Source organism: Eptesicus fuscus, chromosome 5, assembly GCF_027574615.1.
Source record: "Eptesicus fuscus isolate TK198812 chromosome 5, DD_ASM_mEF_20220401, whole genome shotgun sequence".
Lineage (NCBI taxonomy): Eukaryota > Metazoa > Chordata > Mammalia > Chiroptera > Vespertilionidae > Eptesicus > Eptesicus fuscus.
In genome coordinates, this window is record NC_072477.1 from 59622122 (window position 1) to 59642028 (window position 19907).

Sequence of the window (19907 nt, forward strand, 5' to 3'; positions counted from 1 at the left end):
TGTACTCCAGTCCCTGCCGAACGTTCCAACCTCATGGAGTGCCCCTTAGCCTTTGCTCTCTGAGCTCTGGTCACAATGGCCTCCTCTTGTTACTAGAGAAGCCAGACCATGTACTAGCTCAGAGTCACTGTTCTTGCTGCCTCCTAAACCTGGAAAGCACTTACTGTCACTTATCATAGCTGACTTGCTCTCATCCTTTAGGCTCCAGTCAAATGTCATCACCTCCAAGAAATCTTCTCTGATAATTCTACCAAGATAGGTATCCCCAGTTACTCTGTATCACAGCAGCATGCTTACTAGTATTTCATTTGCAGACTAAATCACATCTCACATCTAATATTACTTTAAGTATATTTACCTATTGACTATCTCCCCTACCACATGGTGAACCCATGTGGTTTAAGTACATTCACACTGTTATGCAGCAACCACCACCATTCATCTTCAGAACTTTTCTTATCATACCAAAGTGAAACTCTATACCCATTAAACAATAACTCCTCATTTCTCCCTCCCCCCAGCTCCTGGAAACCACAAATCCACCTTCTGTCTCTATGAATTTGACTATTCTAGGTACCTCATATTAGTGGAATATTTTGAATCAATTTATTTTATTGCTCCTTTACCAACATAGGACTTTACTCTCTATATAGAAAAATCTCATTTATAAGAATAATTTATCAATTTTATTGATAAAACATTCTACTAGAATCCTTCAAAAGTTTAATTCACTTTTGGAAGAACTAATGTTTGGAAATTAAACAATATTACAAGGCACTTTTAAGATATACAAGTTGATCTAGTATCGTTGATCAAAAGGCCTGCTACTCTTCTGTCATTAATCTGGCTTTTGGATTGTAGAGAATCTTCAATACTTGGTGGTGTTGAAGAAAATATAAAAGTACAAATAGCTCAAATGGTTACATGATACTATTGTGTGTTTTTTTTTCTTGCTGTTCAATAGCTGATGCTCTTCAGTGAAACTGTAGTTTGGTTTCACGGGGTGTTCATATAACCATTTAAAAAGTAAATAAATAGGAGCCAGCTGGTTCTTTAGCATGGAATTTGCAAACCATTAAAAATGAAGACACTCGCTATCATTTTATTATCTTGATGGTAAATCACCGAAACCAGTACTTGACTTCTGTTCACCTTCCACCCATTTTTCCCCCCCTAGTAAAGGTAGTTGAGAGATAACTTTGGGGGGAAATGAAAATCAGTATTGACTTATAGGATATCCAGTGAGGGAACAAGTAATGTCAGGTAAATGATTATTCGGAAATGAGATGTCCTTTTTCCTGGACAAGATTGCTTACTGTTTTCTTCAGCATGCAACAGAATAAAATGTGGTAACAATTTTCTGGAGTTGAATTGCTGCCACACATAATTGGGTCCCACAGAACTATGGCCTGGATTTTGGTGAATTGTGTAGTATGCATTTTTTAAACTTATTTTTAAAATTTATCTTTATTGTTGAAAGTATTACAGCTGTCCTCTTTCCCCCTCCATTTGCTGTTTTAAATAACATTTATGTTAACATTTATAATGGTAATACTTTCACTTAGGAATTAAAAAAGTTAATAGGTAAGATATTAACATATAGTTTGTTTTATTTATGCTTTATTTCTAAAGTGCTTTAAAAACCATTCATTATAATTAAGCTGTACATCAAATACAGTTGCATAAAGATATATTTTGCATATTATAGTTTATTAAAGTTTTACAAAGGTTCATATTCTTTAAATAACATTGTGTAGACCATAGACCATGCTCAATAGGTAATCTTACATGTAGTATTTTATAGAAATGTATGGATTGGAAAGTATATTCAAAATTTATTGTCATTAAAAGAAACATAACTTGAATGAAATGGGAGAGGCAATATTGCCTAGTAAAAGTAGCCCAGAAAGGAATTCCTACTCCCCCAAATTTTCATTCTGAAAAATTTTAAACCTGCATTAAAGATGAAATAAAAATATACCTATATACCTTCCACCTACATTAAATATTTGCTAACCTTTTCCACTTTTATACACAAAATACTCTCTATATGTACATATGTATATGTGTATATTTCTATAAATATATAACATATTTATATATATTATATGTATATAGTAATATATGTATACATTATTATATAGTATTATATAGTATACTAGGGGCCCTATGTACGGATTCGTGCACCTTGAAAGGAACTGTGGGCCGCGAGGCTGCGGTGGGCACAGGGGCAGGTCTTGGCTCATCCTCCACGCTCCCGCCTGGCCCCTCCCACTGTGGCCCCCAGTCCTCTGTCTTCCAGCACCCCCGCTCCTGCCTCCGCCACTCCCATGCGCTGATGGTGCCAGCCCCGCTCACACCTGCTGATGACATGGAGAGATTGGGGTTGGCGCCAGCTGCGGGTGCAAGCAGGTCCAGCACCATCAACTGGTGCGAGCAGCAGCTGCTGCCCTGATCACCCCTCAGGAGCAGGGAGAGGTGGAGAAGCCCTCAGGGACAATCAGGGCCGGCAGCTGATGCTCGCACCTGCTGATGGCACCAAGCGATCAGGACTGGCACTGGGCGCCGGCAGTGGGTGTGAGCAACAGCTCTGGCACCAGCTGTGTGTAGTGTGAGCGGGGTTGGCGCCAGTAGTGGGTGCGAGCAGGGCCATTGCCGGCAGCAGCGGGGAGAGGCAGCTGCCGGCCCCGATCACCCCTCAGGAGCAGGGGGAGGTGGAGAAGCCCTGAGGGGTAATTGGGGCTGGCAGCCATCACTGATGGTGCTGAACGATCGAGGCCAGCGCCGGGTGGGACTGCAGTGCTCGGGAGCAAAGAATTTTTAGTAACCACCTGGGGCTCGCCCCGATGACAGTGCCCAGCGCCCCGCCTTGGTCTGGTGCCTCCGCTCATCTGCTCCACCATCCCGCCGTGGCTGATGCCCGCCATGTTCTGCACTCTGCTGCCTGCCGCTGACACCGTCCATGTTTCACGCGCGCCCCCTTGTGGTCAGCGCACTTCATAGGGACCGGTTGTTCGGTTGTTCTGCCCTTCAGTCTATTTGCATATTAGGGTTTTATATATATATAGATAATATTATACATTATTATTATTTGTATATATATAATTATATATATGTAAATACATAAAATTGTTTTGCTGAATCACTTGAAAATTAAGTTGCATACATCATAACACTTCATCTTTGAACAATAAGGACATTTCCATATATAATACAATATCATGATCACATCTAAGGGAACAACAATTCCACAATAGCATGTAATAGCAGCCCATATAAAATTTCCCCATTATCTCTTTTTGAGACAGTATCCTTCTTCCTCTTTCTCTTCCTCTTCTTTTTCTTGTTTGCAGCTGGGGGTCATATACTTTTGGAAAAGTTCAGGACAGTTGCCTTTGAAAATCACAGATTTTGGGTTTTCTGATTCCTTCCTCATGGTGTTGTTTATCTTGATCTTCTATCCCTGTGTGCCCTCTCAGCTGGAACTTAGGTTTGGAAGCTTGCTGTGATTAAGGTTTGACTATTTTGGGCATACCAGCAAACTTCATAAATAACGCTTAATACTTTATATTTCATCAAATCAGGACCTGTGGACCTAAGTTTGATCATTCTGTTAGGATCCTGGTTGGAGAATGCCCCTGGAGTTCCATCCAGGTAGTAGCTCCAGCACTGGACAGGGAAGCAGGAGGTAGGGGTTTATGGTAGTGGAGTGATGTCATGTATATAAATGTGCTTTCTAACACTGTGAATTCAGTTGACTATTAGGACAATGGAGTAGTGTGTGTTAGCCTTCTTAAATTTTGGTTTGTTGTTTGGTTAGTGAGCTTGTGGAGAGTATAATTAATAAAGAACATAATAAAGTATCTCATAATCAGTCAACGCTAAGGAAATGAACACTGTTTTGCCGTGATTATAAGGGTGGTCCTGGTTGGGAGATACTGGATTGTGTTGAGTGTTGGTGATTCCAGGGTTAGAATCACATTTCTAGGGTTAGACTTTTAGGTAAGCAGCTAGCTATCTTGCCAACACCTCCAATTAATAATGGAACATAAGCTCTTCTCAAAGTTTTAAAAAGAAATAGAGACACATTCAACTGAGAGCCCTAGAAGGCAAAATCACTTTGGGGGCTTATGCAAAATATGGATGCCCTTACCCAGTGCCACATCTACTGTGTCGGATTCCATGGGGGAGGCCTGTGGGAGAACAGGGGTGAGGCTCAGGCATCAGTATTTTGCAGAACCTCTCCAAGGGATTTGGTTATGTCCTAAGGTTAAGAATGATCGGAGTAAGAAGAAATAGCAGTTATGACACTGATTATGATCATGGAACTTCTTTGCTTTAATTTTCTTCAGACCAACAGTTCTCTGAACTCTTTCCTGAGAAGGAGGTATTAAAATCCATATATCAGGAACTTAGGCAAATCAGTGCGCCCCAGGGCAACCTACCTGGAAGAAAGAAGCATGACTGTGACCCTTGCTGTCATGAATAAATTGAAATCGCATCCTTTCTTTCGTTTGTAATTTTTATGAAAAGGATTTAAAATAATTGGAGCCTAGTGCCCATAATTATATCCTTGTGCCTTCCCTGCAGCTTGTGGTTTCGTGACTGGGCAGGAGTGACAAGAATTCATTGGACCACAGAATATTCTTTGTGAATGATGCATTTGCTTCAGAGTGAAGTCTGAATACAAATGAAGGTGACATGATGCTATATGTCACAGCATTCTGAGCTGCAGAGCTGGGAAGGAGCTGAGGGTCAAGGCGGACACACGGTTAGGTCTCAAGCACTGAGGCCAAATCTGTTGGGACTGAGGAACAATCCTTGAGCCTCACCACTCAGAATGGGAACATTTAGAGGCAGAATTTCCCATGAACTAGCTATCCTAGGGTAAGCCAGTTAAAAACAAGTAAAATTGCATTTTAATTTTGGAAAGGCTTGGCCTGTTGCCCTAGTTCGTGGAGGTCTTATATGGAAGTGATTGTAGAGCAATTTGCAAACAGCCAGTCTTTTTAGTACTATATTTTAGTTGCATTAGGAATAATGATTTACGTTGAAGGAATGAGTCAGACGTTACCCAAGCTTTGAATAAGGCACATTCCCTGTCTATCTGGGAATATTTTATTTGAAAAAAATAAAAAGAGTATGTAAATTTAACCAATTATCATGTAAGTGCTATGGGAATAATTGTACATAATTGGATTATTAGGAAGGAATTGGAAGTGTGGGCAGATTTTTTTTCCTGTGGTTGGAGTATTGTACTAAAAGCAGCATAACTTTGGTAATTTAAATGAAGTATGGGACATAAAGCACATGCTGCCAAATCGGAATGGCATTTGAAAACCACATTGATACAGCAGTGACCTTCCAGGAGATTTTTAGATCCAACTCTGTTTCATCCAGATTATGCCTCTCCCTCTGCAAACAGCAATTTTTATTGAAAATATGGCTCTATAAATACATTTATGTCCACTTACTAATCTGCATTGGCAAATGAGCTGGGTCTTTGTCCACAGTGATAAGGATCTAGAGTGGCAATGTGTTAAGTCCATAAATTTTGTTATACACACTCAAACTATTTGCCAAATATTCAGAATATTTAATAAAGATTGCTCCCTATGGGCTCTAGAGATGACTAATGAATATTGTCAGAATTAACAAGTGCCATTTCTATTCCATGTGTTCCATATTGAAATGAGAGCAAGATGTTGTTGACCCTGGAAAAGTCTTAAGGGTTATTTTTCTTTTTGTGAAGGCCTTCCAATGAGGAATTCATGTCTGAAGTCATGAACCAGTGTTAGACAGGACTGAATCAGATTTTCCTAGCATTTTTGTTTTGTGCCCTGATTCTGCCAGTGTCACTCACAAAACACAGTGTTTGCACCTACCCTGAATCTTTGCATATATAATTCCTTAGGGTGTCTTGGCAAAATGAAGAGGGAAAACAAATCCAAGCAGTGTTGAAGGGGGGGTCTTTAATTACAATTCATGTTTCATTATGTTTTTTAAAGATTGAAAATGGCACGCCTACATGAATCTGTTTGATTAAAGCATTTGTACTTGCCTTAATACATTAAGAGGGGGAAAAAAGAAATAAACCTAAATATTCTTCCTTGTTACCTTTATTTGTTTTTTAAGTAAAAGATTGTGTTGCTCTGATCTTTCTAGCCTCAGATTTAAGACCTGTATAGTCATAAAAATCTTGATGGCTGTGCATGAGACAACATTTTTCATGCTAAAGGAATTCATCAGTAATATACACTGAATGTTGTGTATAATAATGAAAAATTGGAAGCAATTTAAATGACATACAGTAACAAAATTACTGAATGAATTATTCTGTAACATCTTGGAAAATTATGCCATCAGAATCATATTTTGGAATAGTATCTATATATATATAAAAGCGACCACTGATTGCTATGATGCGCACTGACCACCAGCTCAAAGTAGGAGCTGCCTCTTGGTGGTCAGTGCACTCCCACAGTGGGAGTGCCATTCCATGAGCTTACCAAGCGGTGGCACCAGCAGGCGAGCAGTGCAGGCTCCTCCCCAGTCACCTGCCACTTTGTGCACTAGTACATCCCTCAGGGGATGTCGGACTGCTGATTAAAAATACACACATGTAAAAGTATATCAGATAATATAACCAATATGGTATCAAGGGTAATTACATGTAAGGGCTGTGGGAATAATTGTGAATAATTAGACTTTTATTTTCTTACTAGAGGCCCGGTGCACAAAATTCATGCACGGGGAGAGGGGGTGTCCCTCAGCCCAGCCTGCACCCTCTCCAATCTGGGACCCCTCAAGGGATATCTGACTACCCATTTAGGCCTGATCCCACCACTCACAATCCAGCACTGCTGGTTCCCAACCGCTCGCCTGCCTGCCTGCCTGCCAGCCTGATCACCTCTAACCACTCCCCTAACAGCCTGATCGATGCCTAACTGCTCCCCTGCCAGCCCAATTGCCCCTAACTGCCCTCTTCTTCAGGCCTGGTCACCCCCAACTTCCCTCCTCTGCTGGCCCGGTCACCCCTAACTTTTCTCCCTTGCCATCTTGGTCACCCCTAACTGCCCTCCCCTGCTGGCTTGGTCATCCCTAACTGCCCTCCTCTGCTGGCCCAGTCACCCCTAATTGCCCTCCCCTGCAGGCCTGATCACCCCCAAATGCCCTCCCTTGCAGGCCTTGTCCGTCCCAACTGCCCTCCCTGGCTGGCCATCTTGTGGTGGCCATCTTTGTCCACATGGGGGCGGCTATGTTTGACCACATGAGGGTGGCCATCTTGTGTGTTGGAGTGACAGTCAATTTGCATATTACCACTTTATTATATAGGATTTATATGTTACTGCTTTTGCTAATTGTCTGAAATAATTATTTTTGAATCAAAAATACATGATAAAATATTAAAATAGAAAAAGAAACACCATATTTCAGAGAAGTATTTATTGAATGTCTATGGGCAATATGTGGAAGAATTGAGCCAAATAAAGAAAGATGACTTTAGCTTTGACCTTTGTCCCATGTAGTTCCTCCATCTAAGAGCAAATTGCTGAGGTGCTGAGTGACTTTTTCTTTATTGACAGAATTAAATGAAGGCAGAGATTTTATTCAACAGCTCAAGCATTCAATCTCTGTATTCTTGTTTGAATTCAGTATCTAGGGAGGAAGAGCAGATTTTCAACAGATACGACATTATGGAGAATATTAAAATATACCTAGAATTTGACTATATAAAAGTAAAAAATAATCAGGTGGGTGAAATATACATAAACAAAGTAAAAAGACAAACTGAGGAAGTGTCAAGAGGGTGGGCTGGGAAAGGTGGGTGGGGCCAGAGCATATAGAGACTTGAGGGGAACAAAGGTCTAAGGTTAGTCTTACGGTACTGTCGTGAAGACTTGTCCTTAGTAAATTGCATGTCTCTGTTCCATGAGCTCCTTAGAGAAAGAAAGAAAAAAATAAAAATGAAAACATAACCCAAGGTTTCATTGGCACACACAGGGATGTTAATAAAACCATAGAATTCAGTGGGGAAAGGAACTTACTGAGGTCATCTAGTCCATCCCAAGACTCACAGGAAACACTCTGTCTGTATCTGTGTGCTTCCAAAAATGACACAAGGAATCTTGCAATGTTGGGTAGCGGATGGGAGCCCATGAGACTTGCCACAGCCCAGCCTCCCTTATCAGTTGAGGCCATTGTAGAGCAGAAGGGGACATTGTGGACCCAGTTTCTCCCACAGGAGACAGAGGACAGCCTGGCTTTGGTCTTCTGTGTTCCCCACATCTTACTCTTTCTTGCTTTCCTGTTGGTTGCTGAATCCAGATGGACTTTCTCCCTCATGCAAAAAAAAAAAAAAAAAAAAAAAAAAAAAGGCAGATCTTGTATTTGGTGAGACTTCTTGGAAATTCTCCTGTGGCCTTCCTTAGCTTATTTCTGTTTGCTTTAAGATGTTCCTTTTGCCCAGGGATTATAATGATTTCAGACCATTGTTCTTACTCTTTGTATTATTCAATACCTCATGTCTTTAACATGGCTAAATTTAAAACAAAAACAAAAACTTTTTTTGGTTGTTTACTTGTTTTTGTATTTGAAATAAAACAGACTCAGTTCAGAAGAAACAGGTAACTATATCTTTGTTTAAGGCACTCCCAAGAAGAAGGTGACATGAGTTGCCTCACTGAAAGTTCTTAAATTCTTTGTTTTTACAACCTGAATAATGATAGACTAAGCTCTGTGAGGACAAGGACTTTGTCTCCTAATCACCGAAGCATCTAACCAAACATCGGGCTGATTCATAGTAGGCACATCTGATACCTTTTCTTGAGTGAGCGGATATGTAATAATGTCATTATGTTATATTTGTATAGCACATCTCAGGTGCAGTATCTGTTAGCTCATCTGATCCTCACAACAGCATCTTCAAAATATGTAGGAACTGATGTTTACATCCCCATTTTGTAGGAGAGGGAAATGGGGTTCAGAGGTAGAATGGACTTCCCAAGGCATCATATGAGGTCAGTGATTTGGAGTTAAGCAAGATGGGGCACAGGGTTCCTCTGCTGGAGGGTTCTGGTTTTCTGGACTTTCATGGCTTTCTCCTTCTTTATTTTCAGATTACAGGACAGGCCCGTGCTTCACTGTGGTCAGCAACCAGATGTGCCAGGGACAGCTCAGCGGGATTGTCTGCACAAAAACCCTCTGCTGCGCCACCGTGGGCCGAGCCTGGGGCCACCCCTGCGAGATGTGCCCTGCCCAGCCCCACCCCTGCCGCCGTGGCTTCATTCCCAATATCCGCACAGGAGCTTGTCAAGGTAAACCCCAGGCTGGTGGAGTTATTAATGGATTCATCTTGTTTGCTCTGGAGGGCCATTCTCCAACAACGTTGGAGAGAATGGAAAAGCAGAATCAGAGACATAACTTCACGATTTCGCTGATGGCTTGACATCCAACTTAGGTGTGAGAAGCATGGCTCTCCCTGGATTTTCCTTGCCAGCAGTTTCTCCTTGGGACCCCAGAGGTGCTTCCCCGAGGTGCTATGATTCTAGTTACAGCAATGCTGTGTGGGCACACAAAGCAAAATTTGTGGTCAAGGTAGTTTGTTTTTCTTGTTTTTTTCCCCCCTTCATATGAAATTGTTGAAGTTTCCCGGTCTCCTAGGTTGTACTCAGTTGACCTGAAGAAAATTGCATCGCTCTCCATTTTACTGTTGTATCTCTCTCCATTTTATGGGCTACAGTATGCTTTTTTTTTTTCTTTACAAGTCAGAAATAAATTAGGCTTTGGTTCACAGTTTTAAATATCCCCAGATGTTGCCTGCTTGCTTCTTCTCCTGCCTCCCCTAGAAGCCCTTACTCTGTTTTTGGCTTTTACTCCTGTTCTTCCAGCTGTACAAATTCTTTTATTGTCTGGATGTCTGGCAGGAAACAGGAGGAAGTGAACGGAGGCAGCCGTGCACTAAACTGATGGGCCTGAAAACTCCCAGGCTGTCTCTGTTTCCTTTAAACATCTTCGGTGCTTTTTTAGCAAGTTGCAATATTTGCAGAAAATTCAGGGTATGCTTTTCTGAGGCAAATAGAGATTATTTTGGTTTTTGTTCTATATGTTAATTCTAAGGGTAATATGCAATAAAACAGAACTTGAGCTTAATCACACAGTTCTATGGGTCTCCATTAAATGATACTTCAGTAAATTCATCTCCTGAGAAACACTGTTGGTGCTGGCTTCTGGCTTCTATGTACAACATACGACTCCTTTGGATGTATCCTTCTCAATATCAGAAACAGCAAGAAGTCACTTTGAAACTAGAATTACAAAGCTTTGATTGTATGATTTTATAAGATAGGGTAAATTTAGTTCCCCTTTTCTTTGGTGCCTTTTGCTTTTCTCAAACTTAGAAAGTCCCAGTGAATTTTGAAGAAATTCTTGGCCTTGGTGTTCTGAAGTCAGCTAATGCCCATGAACTCACTGACTGACCAGGGAGCCAGAATTTGAGTGCCCAGCTGCCCATCCATGAGTCAGAGGCTGAGGTGCTAAGATAATTTTGGGGGAAGAGAATTAAGAGGGAGAGGAAAGAGCTACTGCTCTTTAGCTTTGCTATTCATTTAATACAATCTGGACCTTTCCAGCATTTTCTTTCTGTCCTTCCCTGACTCTGCTATTAAACATCCAAGAAAAAAAGTATCTTATAAGAAAATTTGTGAAAAGCCATGGAATCAAAATGGTAGTTGTATTGCCACTTCATCTCCACCCTGGGGGATTCTGCTGTCAGCTTGGGGCTCTGTCTCCTTGCTGGTGTTCTGAGTCCTTGGGCCAGATGTAAGGGGCTATGGGCAAAAGGGTTTATCAAGGAACTTATTGGGTCTTCATTTTTGGACTGTATGGCCAGTAGAGAAGTGCCCTCATCTATATTTCCTCTTGGCCAAAAATCATAATCAACAAGACTATATAGTTTTGCTTCTATGTACAATCTTAATTTTAAATAACATTTTAATAAACATATTTGACCTACCAAGTGAATGGAAAATTCTGATCTAAGAAAAAATTGAGATAAGCTCTAGAACATAATTTAATTATATTTCACATACAGTCATTAATTTGTGGGCCAGGACATTCCATCTAAAACAGGAATCAATACTTTTATACCAAAACTAGAGGCCTGGTGCACAGAATTCGTGCACAGGGTGTGTGTGCGTGTGTGTGTGTGTGTGTGTGTGTGTGTGTGTGTGTGTGTCCCACAGCCCAGCCTGCATCCTCTCCAATCTGGGACCCCTCGAGGGATGTCCGACTGCCTGTTTAGGCCCGATCCCTGGGGATCGGGCCTAAATGGACAATCAGACATCTCTCTCACAATCCGGGACAGCTGGCTCCCAACCACTCGCTTGCCTGACTGCCTGATTGGCCCTAACCACTTCTGCCTGCCAGCCTGATCACCCCCTAACCACTCCCCTGTCAGCTTGATTGATGCCTAACTGCTCTCCTGCCAGCCTGGTCACCCCTAACTGCCCTCCCCTGCTGGCCTGGTCACCCCTAACTGTCCTCTCCTGCAGGCCTGGTCGCCCCCAACTGCCCTCTCCTGCTGGCCCGGTCATCCCTAACTTCCTTCTCTTGCCAGCCTGGTTGCCCCTAAGTGCCCTCCACTGCCGTCCCAATTGCCCCTAACTGCCCTCCCCTGCCGGCCTGGTCACCCCTAACTGCCCTCCCCTGCCGGCCTGGTCACCCCTAACTGTCCTCCCCTGCTGGCCTGGTTGCCCCCAACTGCCCTCCTCTGCTGGCCCAGTCACCCCTAACTGCCCTCCCCTGCTGGCCCAGTCACCCCTAACTGCCCTCCCTTGCAGGCCTGGTCCCTCCCAACTGCCCTCCCCTGCTGGCCTGATTGCCCACAACTGCCCTCCCCTGCCGGCCATCTCGTGGTGGCCATTTTGTGTCCACATGGGGGCGGCCATCTTTGACCACATGGGGGTGGCCATCTTGTGTGTTGGAGTGACAGTCAATTTGCATATTACCTCTTTATTATATAGGATAAAAAGTTGTTCCTTTGTTGCCTCTTTTTCTTTGAGCCAACTTTTCTCAAGAACACAGGTTGTTTAGAGGTCTTACAACTGGTAATTGCTCTCTTGCTTCACACAATGAAGAGTAAAACTAACGAGGATACTAGGCTTTTAGATTTCTAAGAAACTACCTGAAGCAGAGGAAGAAGCGTTAGATTGCTTCCCTGGGGTTCTTCACTAAACCAGACTTTTGCATGTTGCAGATGAAGAGATGGAGAAAAAGTACACGCACTTTCACCATCTTTCTAACTGGATGTAATGAGCCTGGGTTGATTACATTTGTTCCTGGAAGGTTCATAGTTGAGGCTCCATGTAGGACCTACAGGTTTCTTCCTTGGGTGCTGTGATACAGCAGTGAACGAAATGAACAAAGAACCTGGTCTATGGAAGATAATCAACTTATAAAATCAAAACAAAGCAAACCTATGTATTAGGTCATTTGATGATTCATCTTATGGAGAAAAATAAGCTGAGTAACTAAGAAGGGTAGTGACTGATGGGGGGCCGGGTGTTGCTATTAGACTGGTCAGGGAGGGGTCTTCTTCTGAAGTGCCTTAGGAGCAGAGACCTGATGGATGGGACGATAAGAGCCAGGCAACTGTGTGGAGGAAGAATGGTCCAGGCAGAGGGGCCACCACCACAAAGCCTGTGGCAAGTGTATCCTGGGTGTATTTGAGGCCAGGCAAGGATGCCAATGTGCATGGAGAGGAGTGTGAGAGGGAGGAGGTTAGGAGATGAGGTCAGAGAGTAGAGGGGTTAGGTAGAATTTTCTAGGGCTTAATGTGGATTTAAGTTTTGAGCTGAGGCGGACATGATCTGACTTTAAAAGGTCCTCTCCCATCACCACTCTGCCAGCAAAGTGCTTCATCTGGATTTCTCACTTCTTGACCTAACTTCCTGGGTTCTTTAATTTTTATTGCACAAGATAGTTCTACAGAATACAAGGTGAACATGTTGCATTGAATTTGTATAAAAACATTAGCTCTCTTGTGTAGTCTGAGTGACCTTATTTAAGTAAATTCTGTTTTAACTGAATTATTCAATACAACTCAAAGACAGTTTTGCTATAGATTGTGTTACGTTTTGATTCTAAGGGTTTCTTGAATAACTCTAGTTTTTAATGTCAACCGCTTTTGTCATTGTACCTTTGTACTTTACAGCATGCATGATCAAACCCCCAAAAGTTAGTATAAATTCTTCTCTACATGAGAAAGAGGGAAGATGGAAAAATAAAGAATGCTTGTAACTTTGTATAGAAAGCATTATAAGAATATTTTATATGAATTAGTAAATTTTGTATAAATTAATCTCTCTCTCTCTCTCTCCTCTTTTTCTCTCTCTGACCTAAAATCTGACAGATGTGGATGAATGCCAGGCCATCCCTGGGCTCTGTCAAGGAGGAAATTGCATCAATACTGTTGGATCTTTTGAGTGCAAATGCCCTGCTGGACACAAATTTAATGAAGTGTCACAAAAGTGTGAAGGTAAGAAATATCAGGCTTTGCAGTTCGAGGGTGGAGGAGCAGGTAAAATCTAAATCAGTGGCAAGCTTTTTTTGTAAATTGTTACTAATTCCTTCTGTCTTTGTCATTCCTATGAATGTGTAAATATAACATTTTCATCAAGAATAATACACCTTTGTTCTATGGAACCAGAAAAGCCTGGCAGCTTTTTCCACTTTTATAGACCCAAAATAAGAGATCCATCTGAATAAAATTAAATATTAAAACATGACATTTTAATTTCATTTCTGTTGTTGACATTATTACAAATGTCCCCCTTTTCCTAATATTTGGGTTACAATGTTTAAGACACACATTTTTGCATAGTTCTGGAGATATAAATTTAAATTTGATCATTACATATAATTTATAATACCTTATCTTCTAATGTTTTCCTACTTAAAACGTACATCTGATTTTTTTTTTTTAAAGAGACGTATGAACTCATTTATTCTCTAAGTACAAGTAGGGTAAGGGATAGGGTTAGGTCAAGTTTAGGATTTGCTTTTCTGCCTTTAAATGGACACCTTTTTATGTTAATCAAACAAAAATAACTTGAGGTAGATTGATTTATTTGCATTTAGTTTATAGATTGAGCTTCTAAAAACATATGTACAGAAAATATGTTCATATTCACCATTACTACTATGTACCCAAAAGAGGCCTGGCTTCCAAGTGTAATAAATACTATTTTTTTTTATGAGAGGGAAACACCCAGGAAATAAATAAGCAGCATTGAATCCTCTTTTCTTTGTGAGTGTGTGTACCTTATGTGTAATATCTGACAATAACGTACCACTATTCTCAGGCCTACATCTCTGATCAGCAGATAAAACATTTTTCATCTTTTGGTTCACACTCTAGCACTTACGTTGTTTTCTTTCCTAGATGTAAGCCATTACCTCTACTTTAAGTATATATATTATTGATTTCAGAGAGGAAGGGAGAGGGAGAGAGAGATAGAAGCATCATTGATGAGAGAGAATCATTGATCAGCTGCCTCCTGCATGCCCCACACTGGGGATCGAGCCCACAACCCAAGCATGTGCCCTTGACCAGAATCGAACCTGGGACTCTTTAGTCCGCAGGCCAACGCTCCATCCACAGAGCCAAACCATCTAGGGCAACCTCTACTTTAACAATTATACTTCCAAATTTTAAAATAGTATGGTACAGGTTCTTAGGTATCATCATACATATATTTTTATGGAATTAATACACTATTAAGATTTATCACATGCAAAATCCACATCAGATTGGGCTGTGACTTACAGGCTTAGGCTGTCTCAGATTAATATATTCATCTTCAAGAGACAGGACAGCTTTCGGAGAGGGGAATATGGGGCATAGGACTTGGCCAGTCTGTTTTGTTTTCTGGAATTATTATTGCTTCCAGTCTGGCCTAGAATCATTTTCCTACATCCCTTATCTTTCACCCAGACCCATCAGTTAGCATCAATTGGGACTGATCACCTTCTGTGGTTGTGAACGAGACAGAAGACACTCGGATTTAATATCCAGACAGAAAGAAAAACGATTCAAAATCCTTTTATTAAAGCTAAGAAACCTATTATGGTGGTGTATCTAATGGACCAAAAATTCAGTCTGAGAATTACTTAACCATTTCCCACAAATATTCCACCCTAACCCCCATTCCCCAAGCTACATATTGAAGTCAGTAGCAAGATAAAAACAGAATACTTTTGGCTAAACCATTTTTTTCTTTCTTTGCCATCTACTGTTACATTAAATTCAGATAGTGGGTTTTTTCTCTTCCTTTTTATTTTTCTTTGCAAAATTGATATTGGAAGGGACCCTGTTTATACTACGTGTACTGTGAGATGGCTGCCCTCTTTAGCCTGGTTAAGGAAAGTAAGCAGAAAGCCCTCTTAGGATGCTTGGTGAGCTGGGTCCCCGCCAGGCTCTTTGCTCTTCTCCCGCTGCAGCGCCTCACGATGGGGATGGCATAGCTCTGGGCATAGGATGATCTCCAGATGCTCAATAGGAGGAATTCCAGACATTCTGGCCCACGTGGCTGAAAGGATGAAGAGACCATCTATGAGCCCTCGGAAGATGGTCAGGCCACAGTGGGATTCTGTGCCCTTGTGGAAATTGTTCTGGCATATTTGTCATTACTTTGGGTGGCTTTTTATTTATTTTATTATTTTATTTTTTATAATATATTTTATTGATTTTTTTACAAAGAGAAAGGGAGAGGGATAGAGAGTTAGAAACATTGATGAGTGAGAAACATCGATCAGCTGCCTCCTGCATACCCCCTACTGGGGATGTGCCTGCGACCAAGGTACATGCCCTTGACCAGGATTGAAACTGGGACCCTTCAGTCCGCAGGCCGACGTTCTATCCACTGAGCCAAAGCGGTCAGGGCTTGGGTGGCTTTTTAAATGTATCTTCCTCTTGACTGGAAGCCCACAGTAATTTAAAAACACACATCAGTTCAATCAAAAATTGGCTTTAGCAAATTTACAAGATGCTAACCTTCATTCCCTTTGTGATGGGGAAAACAGCTTTTCATAAGATTTTCCTTTGGGAGAATTCTCCTTTCTTAAAATATTCCCCTTTTCTCAAAACTTAAAAACAAAGTCATGTACCAAGTTTTGTACCAACACACACAATTTATTACATTTGACGTGTAAATGAACAAACTGAAGTGATTAAATAATAATTATTAAATTTTCATAAATGGGAGAAGAAGATTGAGAGTCATCCTGTGAATGGCGAAAGACGGACACAGTCCAAGCCCTCCTTCGCTGGGACTTTTCGATGACTAGAGTGTGCACACTAAAAGGACATGAGCATTTTCTTTTTGGAAACCAAGCCCTATTTGCATAGGCTATTGTGGGGGGAAATTAAGAAATAAAGTATAATGAAAGGATTAATTTTTATTTCTGGAAGAAGTCCCTTGGATTCATTATGAGCCACTAACATTTTAGGATTTAGATTATCACCAGCCCAGCCTTTAGCAATTATAATAGTGCTGCACAATGCAAAGTGCTTTTTAAAAATGTAGTTCTTGTGTTTGTGCACTCCCTACTATGTGAGCCAAAAACCTAGGACTTCCCTTTCTGATGTAACGGCATACTTATCTGATGGCTACTTGCTATTAGGGATTCTTACAGCTCAGGCAGCAAGAATTCCTGGGTTACTCAACCCATAGACATAGAAGGGGCTCCATCTTCTGCAGCTGCTCACAGGCCCTTGGCTCTCACTGTTCAAGGTCACCGGCTCCCTGTACCACTGCTGAACAAAATCTCTGTGGTCGAGACGTAAGAGCCCTGGAATAGAGTAGACCTGGCCCCAGTCCAGGTAATGTCCCTCATCCTCCGTGTGATCTTGGACAAGTCGATTCCCAGCTCTGAATTACTTCAGTTTTCAAATGAGGAAGTTGAGCAAGATGGTATCTGGGCTCTTTCCAGTCCCACCATCCTGACCCCATCGCCACATTTCTCACTGTTGTCCAGTTGTGATCAGGCTGCCGGTGCCGGGTGAATAAGAAACCATGGGCACTGGCATCCCTGGTATGACTATCAAATAGCATGCCTGATGGTTTTTTTCCATGTGGCTTGAAGAATCAGCCTGTTTACTTTTTAGTCACACATTTTTCAGTGGATTTTGTGTGTATGTAATAAAGCAAAATTCACCTCACAGGCTTGGTGACATTCATAATTAGTAGTGTCACATGTTGCTTTTAAACAGCTGCCACAATTTTTAGTTTTATATTTTCTTAGTGAATAATTTAGATGGTCCAGATCAGGTTAACTGGTTTCCCCTGTTTCTCACTCAGGGTAGATGTCCATGGTCCTGGATGGAGCTCCTGAATAGTGATACCTGGACCAACCTCCATTCCATTTGTCCCCTCCTTTCTTCCCTCTGCTAGAGGAGCCCCAGGATAGGGAAGTGACTGGGGGACAGGAAGAATGCCCAGGGAGAGACAGAGGGAAGGGAAGGAAGACCAAGAACAAAGATGGGGGCAGCAAATCCAGAGGAAACGGACCTATCATTTGTGTCCCTTCTCAGGTTCATAGCAAGAAGCCAACCATGGCTCAGGCATCTCCCAAGGGATAGATACTTCCCAGCAGCTCTGCCTCTCTCTCCTGCCCCAGGGGAACAGGGGAAGTGTCCCAAGCACAGAGGCACCTCTTCCCAGCCAAGCCTCACTGCTCACCAGGCCCCTGAAACGGGTTTACTTTTGTGGCTGGCATTTGAGACAGATGGACTTGCAGAAACTGAGAAAGCCACTGTTCCCAGACTCTCCTACCTGGGGTGCCTGGTAGGAGATAAACGCAGAGTGATAAGAGCCTGGAGAAATAATACATTCCTTTGAATGAATTTCATAGTATGAATGATTCTAATACAAATGCTTTATTTTTTTAGTCTTTTCCTCTTGAGACCTCCTCACAGCCTGGTCATGAAATCAGAACTCTTGCTTCCGTCCCTGGGAAGCAATAGGACCGAGGAAGCGAGGGGGTGCAGGGAAGTAGAAAGGCCCTAGACACATGGAGGAAAGGGCTGGGTCACTGAGGAGAGGACACTGAAGGGGACTCAGAGCCACTGAAGCTTTCTCACATTGAGAAGTATGGCCTGGGAGTTTATCTTGATCTGTGTAAAAATTAGGGAGGTTCGCACTTCCGTGAGTTTTCTAACCTGCTGACATTTGAGGGTGTGCACCTAAGTGGAAACTCTGTTCCTCCCTCTCCCCAGCCCCTGGCAGTGGAGACTTGGGTTTAACATCACTTTATAAATGAACCTCTTTGCTCTTATTTTGGGTATTACTCATGCCAGTTCTCTGGAGGCCTCCTGGGTACCAGAATTACAGGAATAATTGGATGAGTTGACACACATAAAGCGTTTAGATGCCCGGCACCCAGCACAGGTCACCTCATTCTTATTGTTGCTGTGATAATCTTCAGTAAGGAGTCCAAATCTGACCTAGCCAGCATGTGAAAGATGATTTGCCATCTGGCCAAATTAATTCTGGTTTTAAAATGGCTTTTCTCTGATATATGCTATCACATAAATAACCTCTTTGGTTATTGATATACACTGAGTGGCCAGATTATTATGATCTCTGAACACATAATAATCTGGCCATTCAGTGTGTGTGTGTGTGTGTGTGTGTGTGTGTGTGTGTGTGTGTGTATTAGAGGCCCAGTGCATGAATTCGTGCATGGGTGGGGTTCAGGGGGAGGGGACATGGGGCGGTTGGCTGGCCTGCCTGCTGGTTGAACTCCTGGTCGAGGGGACAATTTGCATATTAGCCTTTTATTATATAGGATATACACTGAGTGGCCAGATTATTATGCATTCAGAGATCATAATAATCTGGCCACTCAGTGTATATTGTGTTTTTAATAGGAATGGTAGCAACCATTTATACTAACAGGTAGAAAAAGATTTCTTTCCATAGATACTATCTCTCCACAGGATCTTTGATAGATATTTTATGACTTAGACATTAACTTTTAGGGACACTTTGAGAAAGGTGCTTTCTTCTTAATACTGTTGTGGGTTCTGGGTGGAGCATCCCAGGGTCCCCCACTGCTCTCCCCTGAACCACCCAGAGAAGCATCATAATGGCAGTCTGAGTGCTCCTGAGAACACCATCGTGGCCAAGTTTGGTCATCACTCAGACCACGTGGTCTTCTCTGCGGGATTTTTGTATCTGCTTTGTGGAAAATCAGATTGAAACGCAATGCAAGAACTGATGCAGATCATAGAGTAAAGAGAGGGGAAGCTTAACTGAATGCAAACCATGGAGAGAGAAGGGGAAAACAGAATTTAAAAATAAGTGACATTTGGACTGTTAGCATGCTGTAGTTACTTGGTGAAATAGCAGTACACAGTTTTAGATTTTAAAGGGGAAATGTTTTTATTTTGCTCTAATAATGAATTTGGTGAATTTCTTGGGTAAACCTGTGTTGAGAGGAGAAGCACCCACTCATTGAATTGACTGTCTTATGTGCAGCTTTTATTCTGTAAAGATGGCTGTTTCTGGTGACACTGTTTGACTAATGTCACATCTGAGTCCTTGGGTGACAGACAATTGTCTATTGTGTTCTGTGAGTACTGCAACTCTTCTTTATGTTCCAGATATCGATGAGTGCAGCACCATTCCTGGAGTCTGTGACGGGGGCGAATGTACAAACACAGTCAGCAGCTACTTTTGCAAATGTCCCCCGGGTTTCTACACCTCTCCCGATGGCACCAGATGCATAGGTAGGTCTACTTGTAAGCAGCATGCATGGTTTCTGTAAATTAGTTCCATAACATCTTTCTAAACAAATCTGTTAAGGGGGTCGTATAATTTCTCACTCAGTGTAAAATGTACATT

At 41.9% G+C, this 19907-nt stretch overlaps 1 protein-coding gene across 1 annotated transcript in view; it reads left to right on the plus strand.

Moving 5' to 3' along the window:
• FBN1 (fibrillin 1) overlaps window positions 1-19907 on the plus strand; it is a 233037-nt gene that overhangs the window by 95820 nt on the left and 117310 nt on the right. Inside the window, exons 6-8 of the mRNA XM_028147684.2 lie at window positions 9120-9317; window positions 13412-13537; window positions 19667-19792. Of these exons, the coding sequence (XP_028003485.1) occupies window positions 9120-9317; window positions 13412-13537; window positions 19667-19792 (450 nt within the window). The remainder of the gene's footprint in view (window positions 1-9119; window positions 9318-13411; window positions 13538-19666; window positions 19793-19907) is intronic.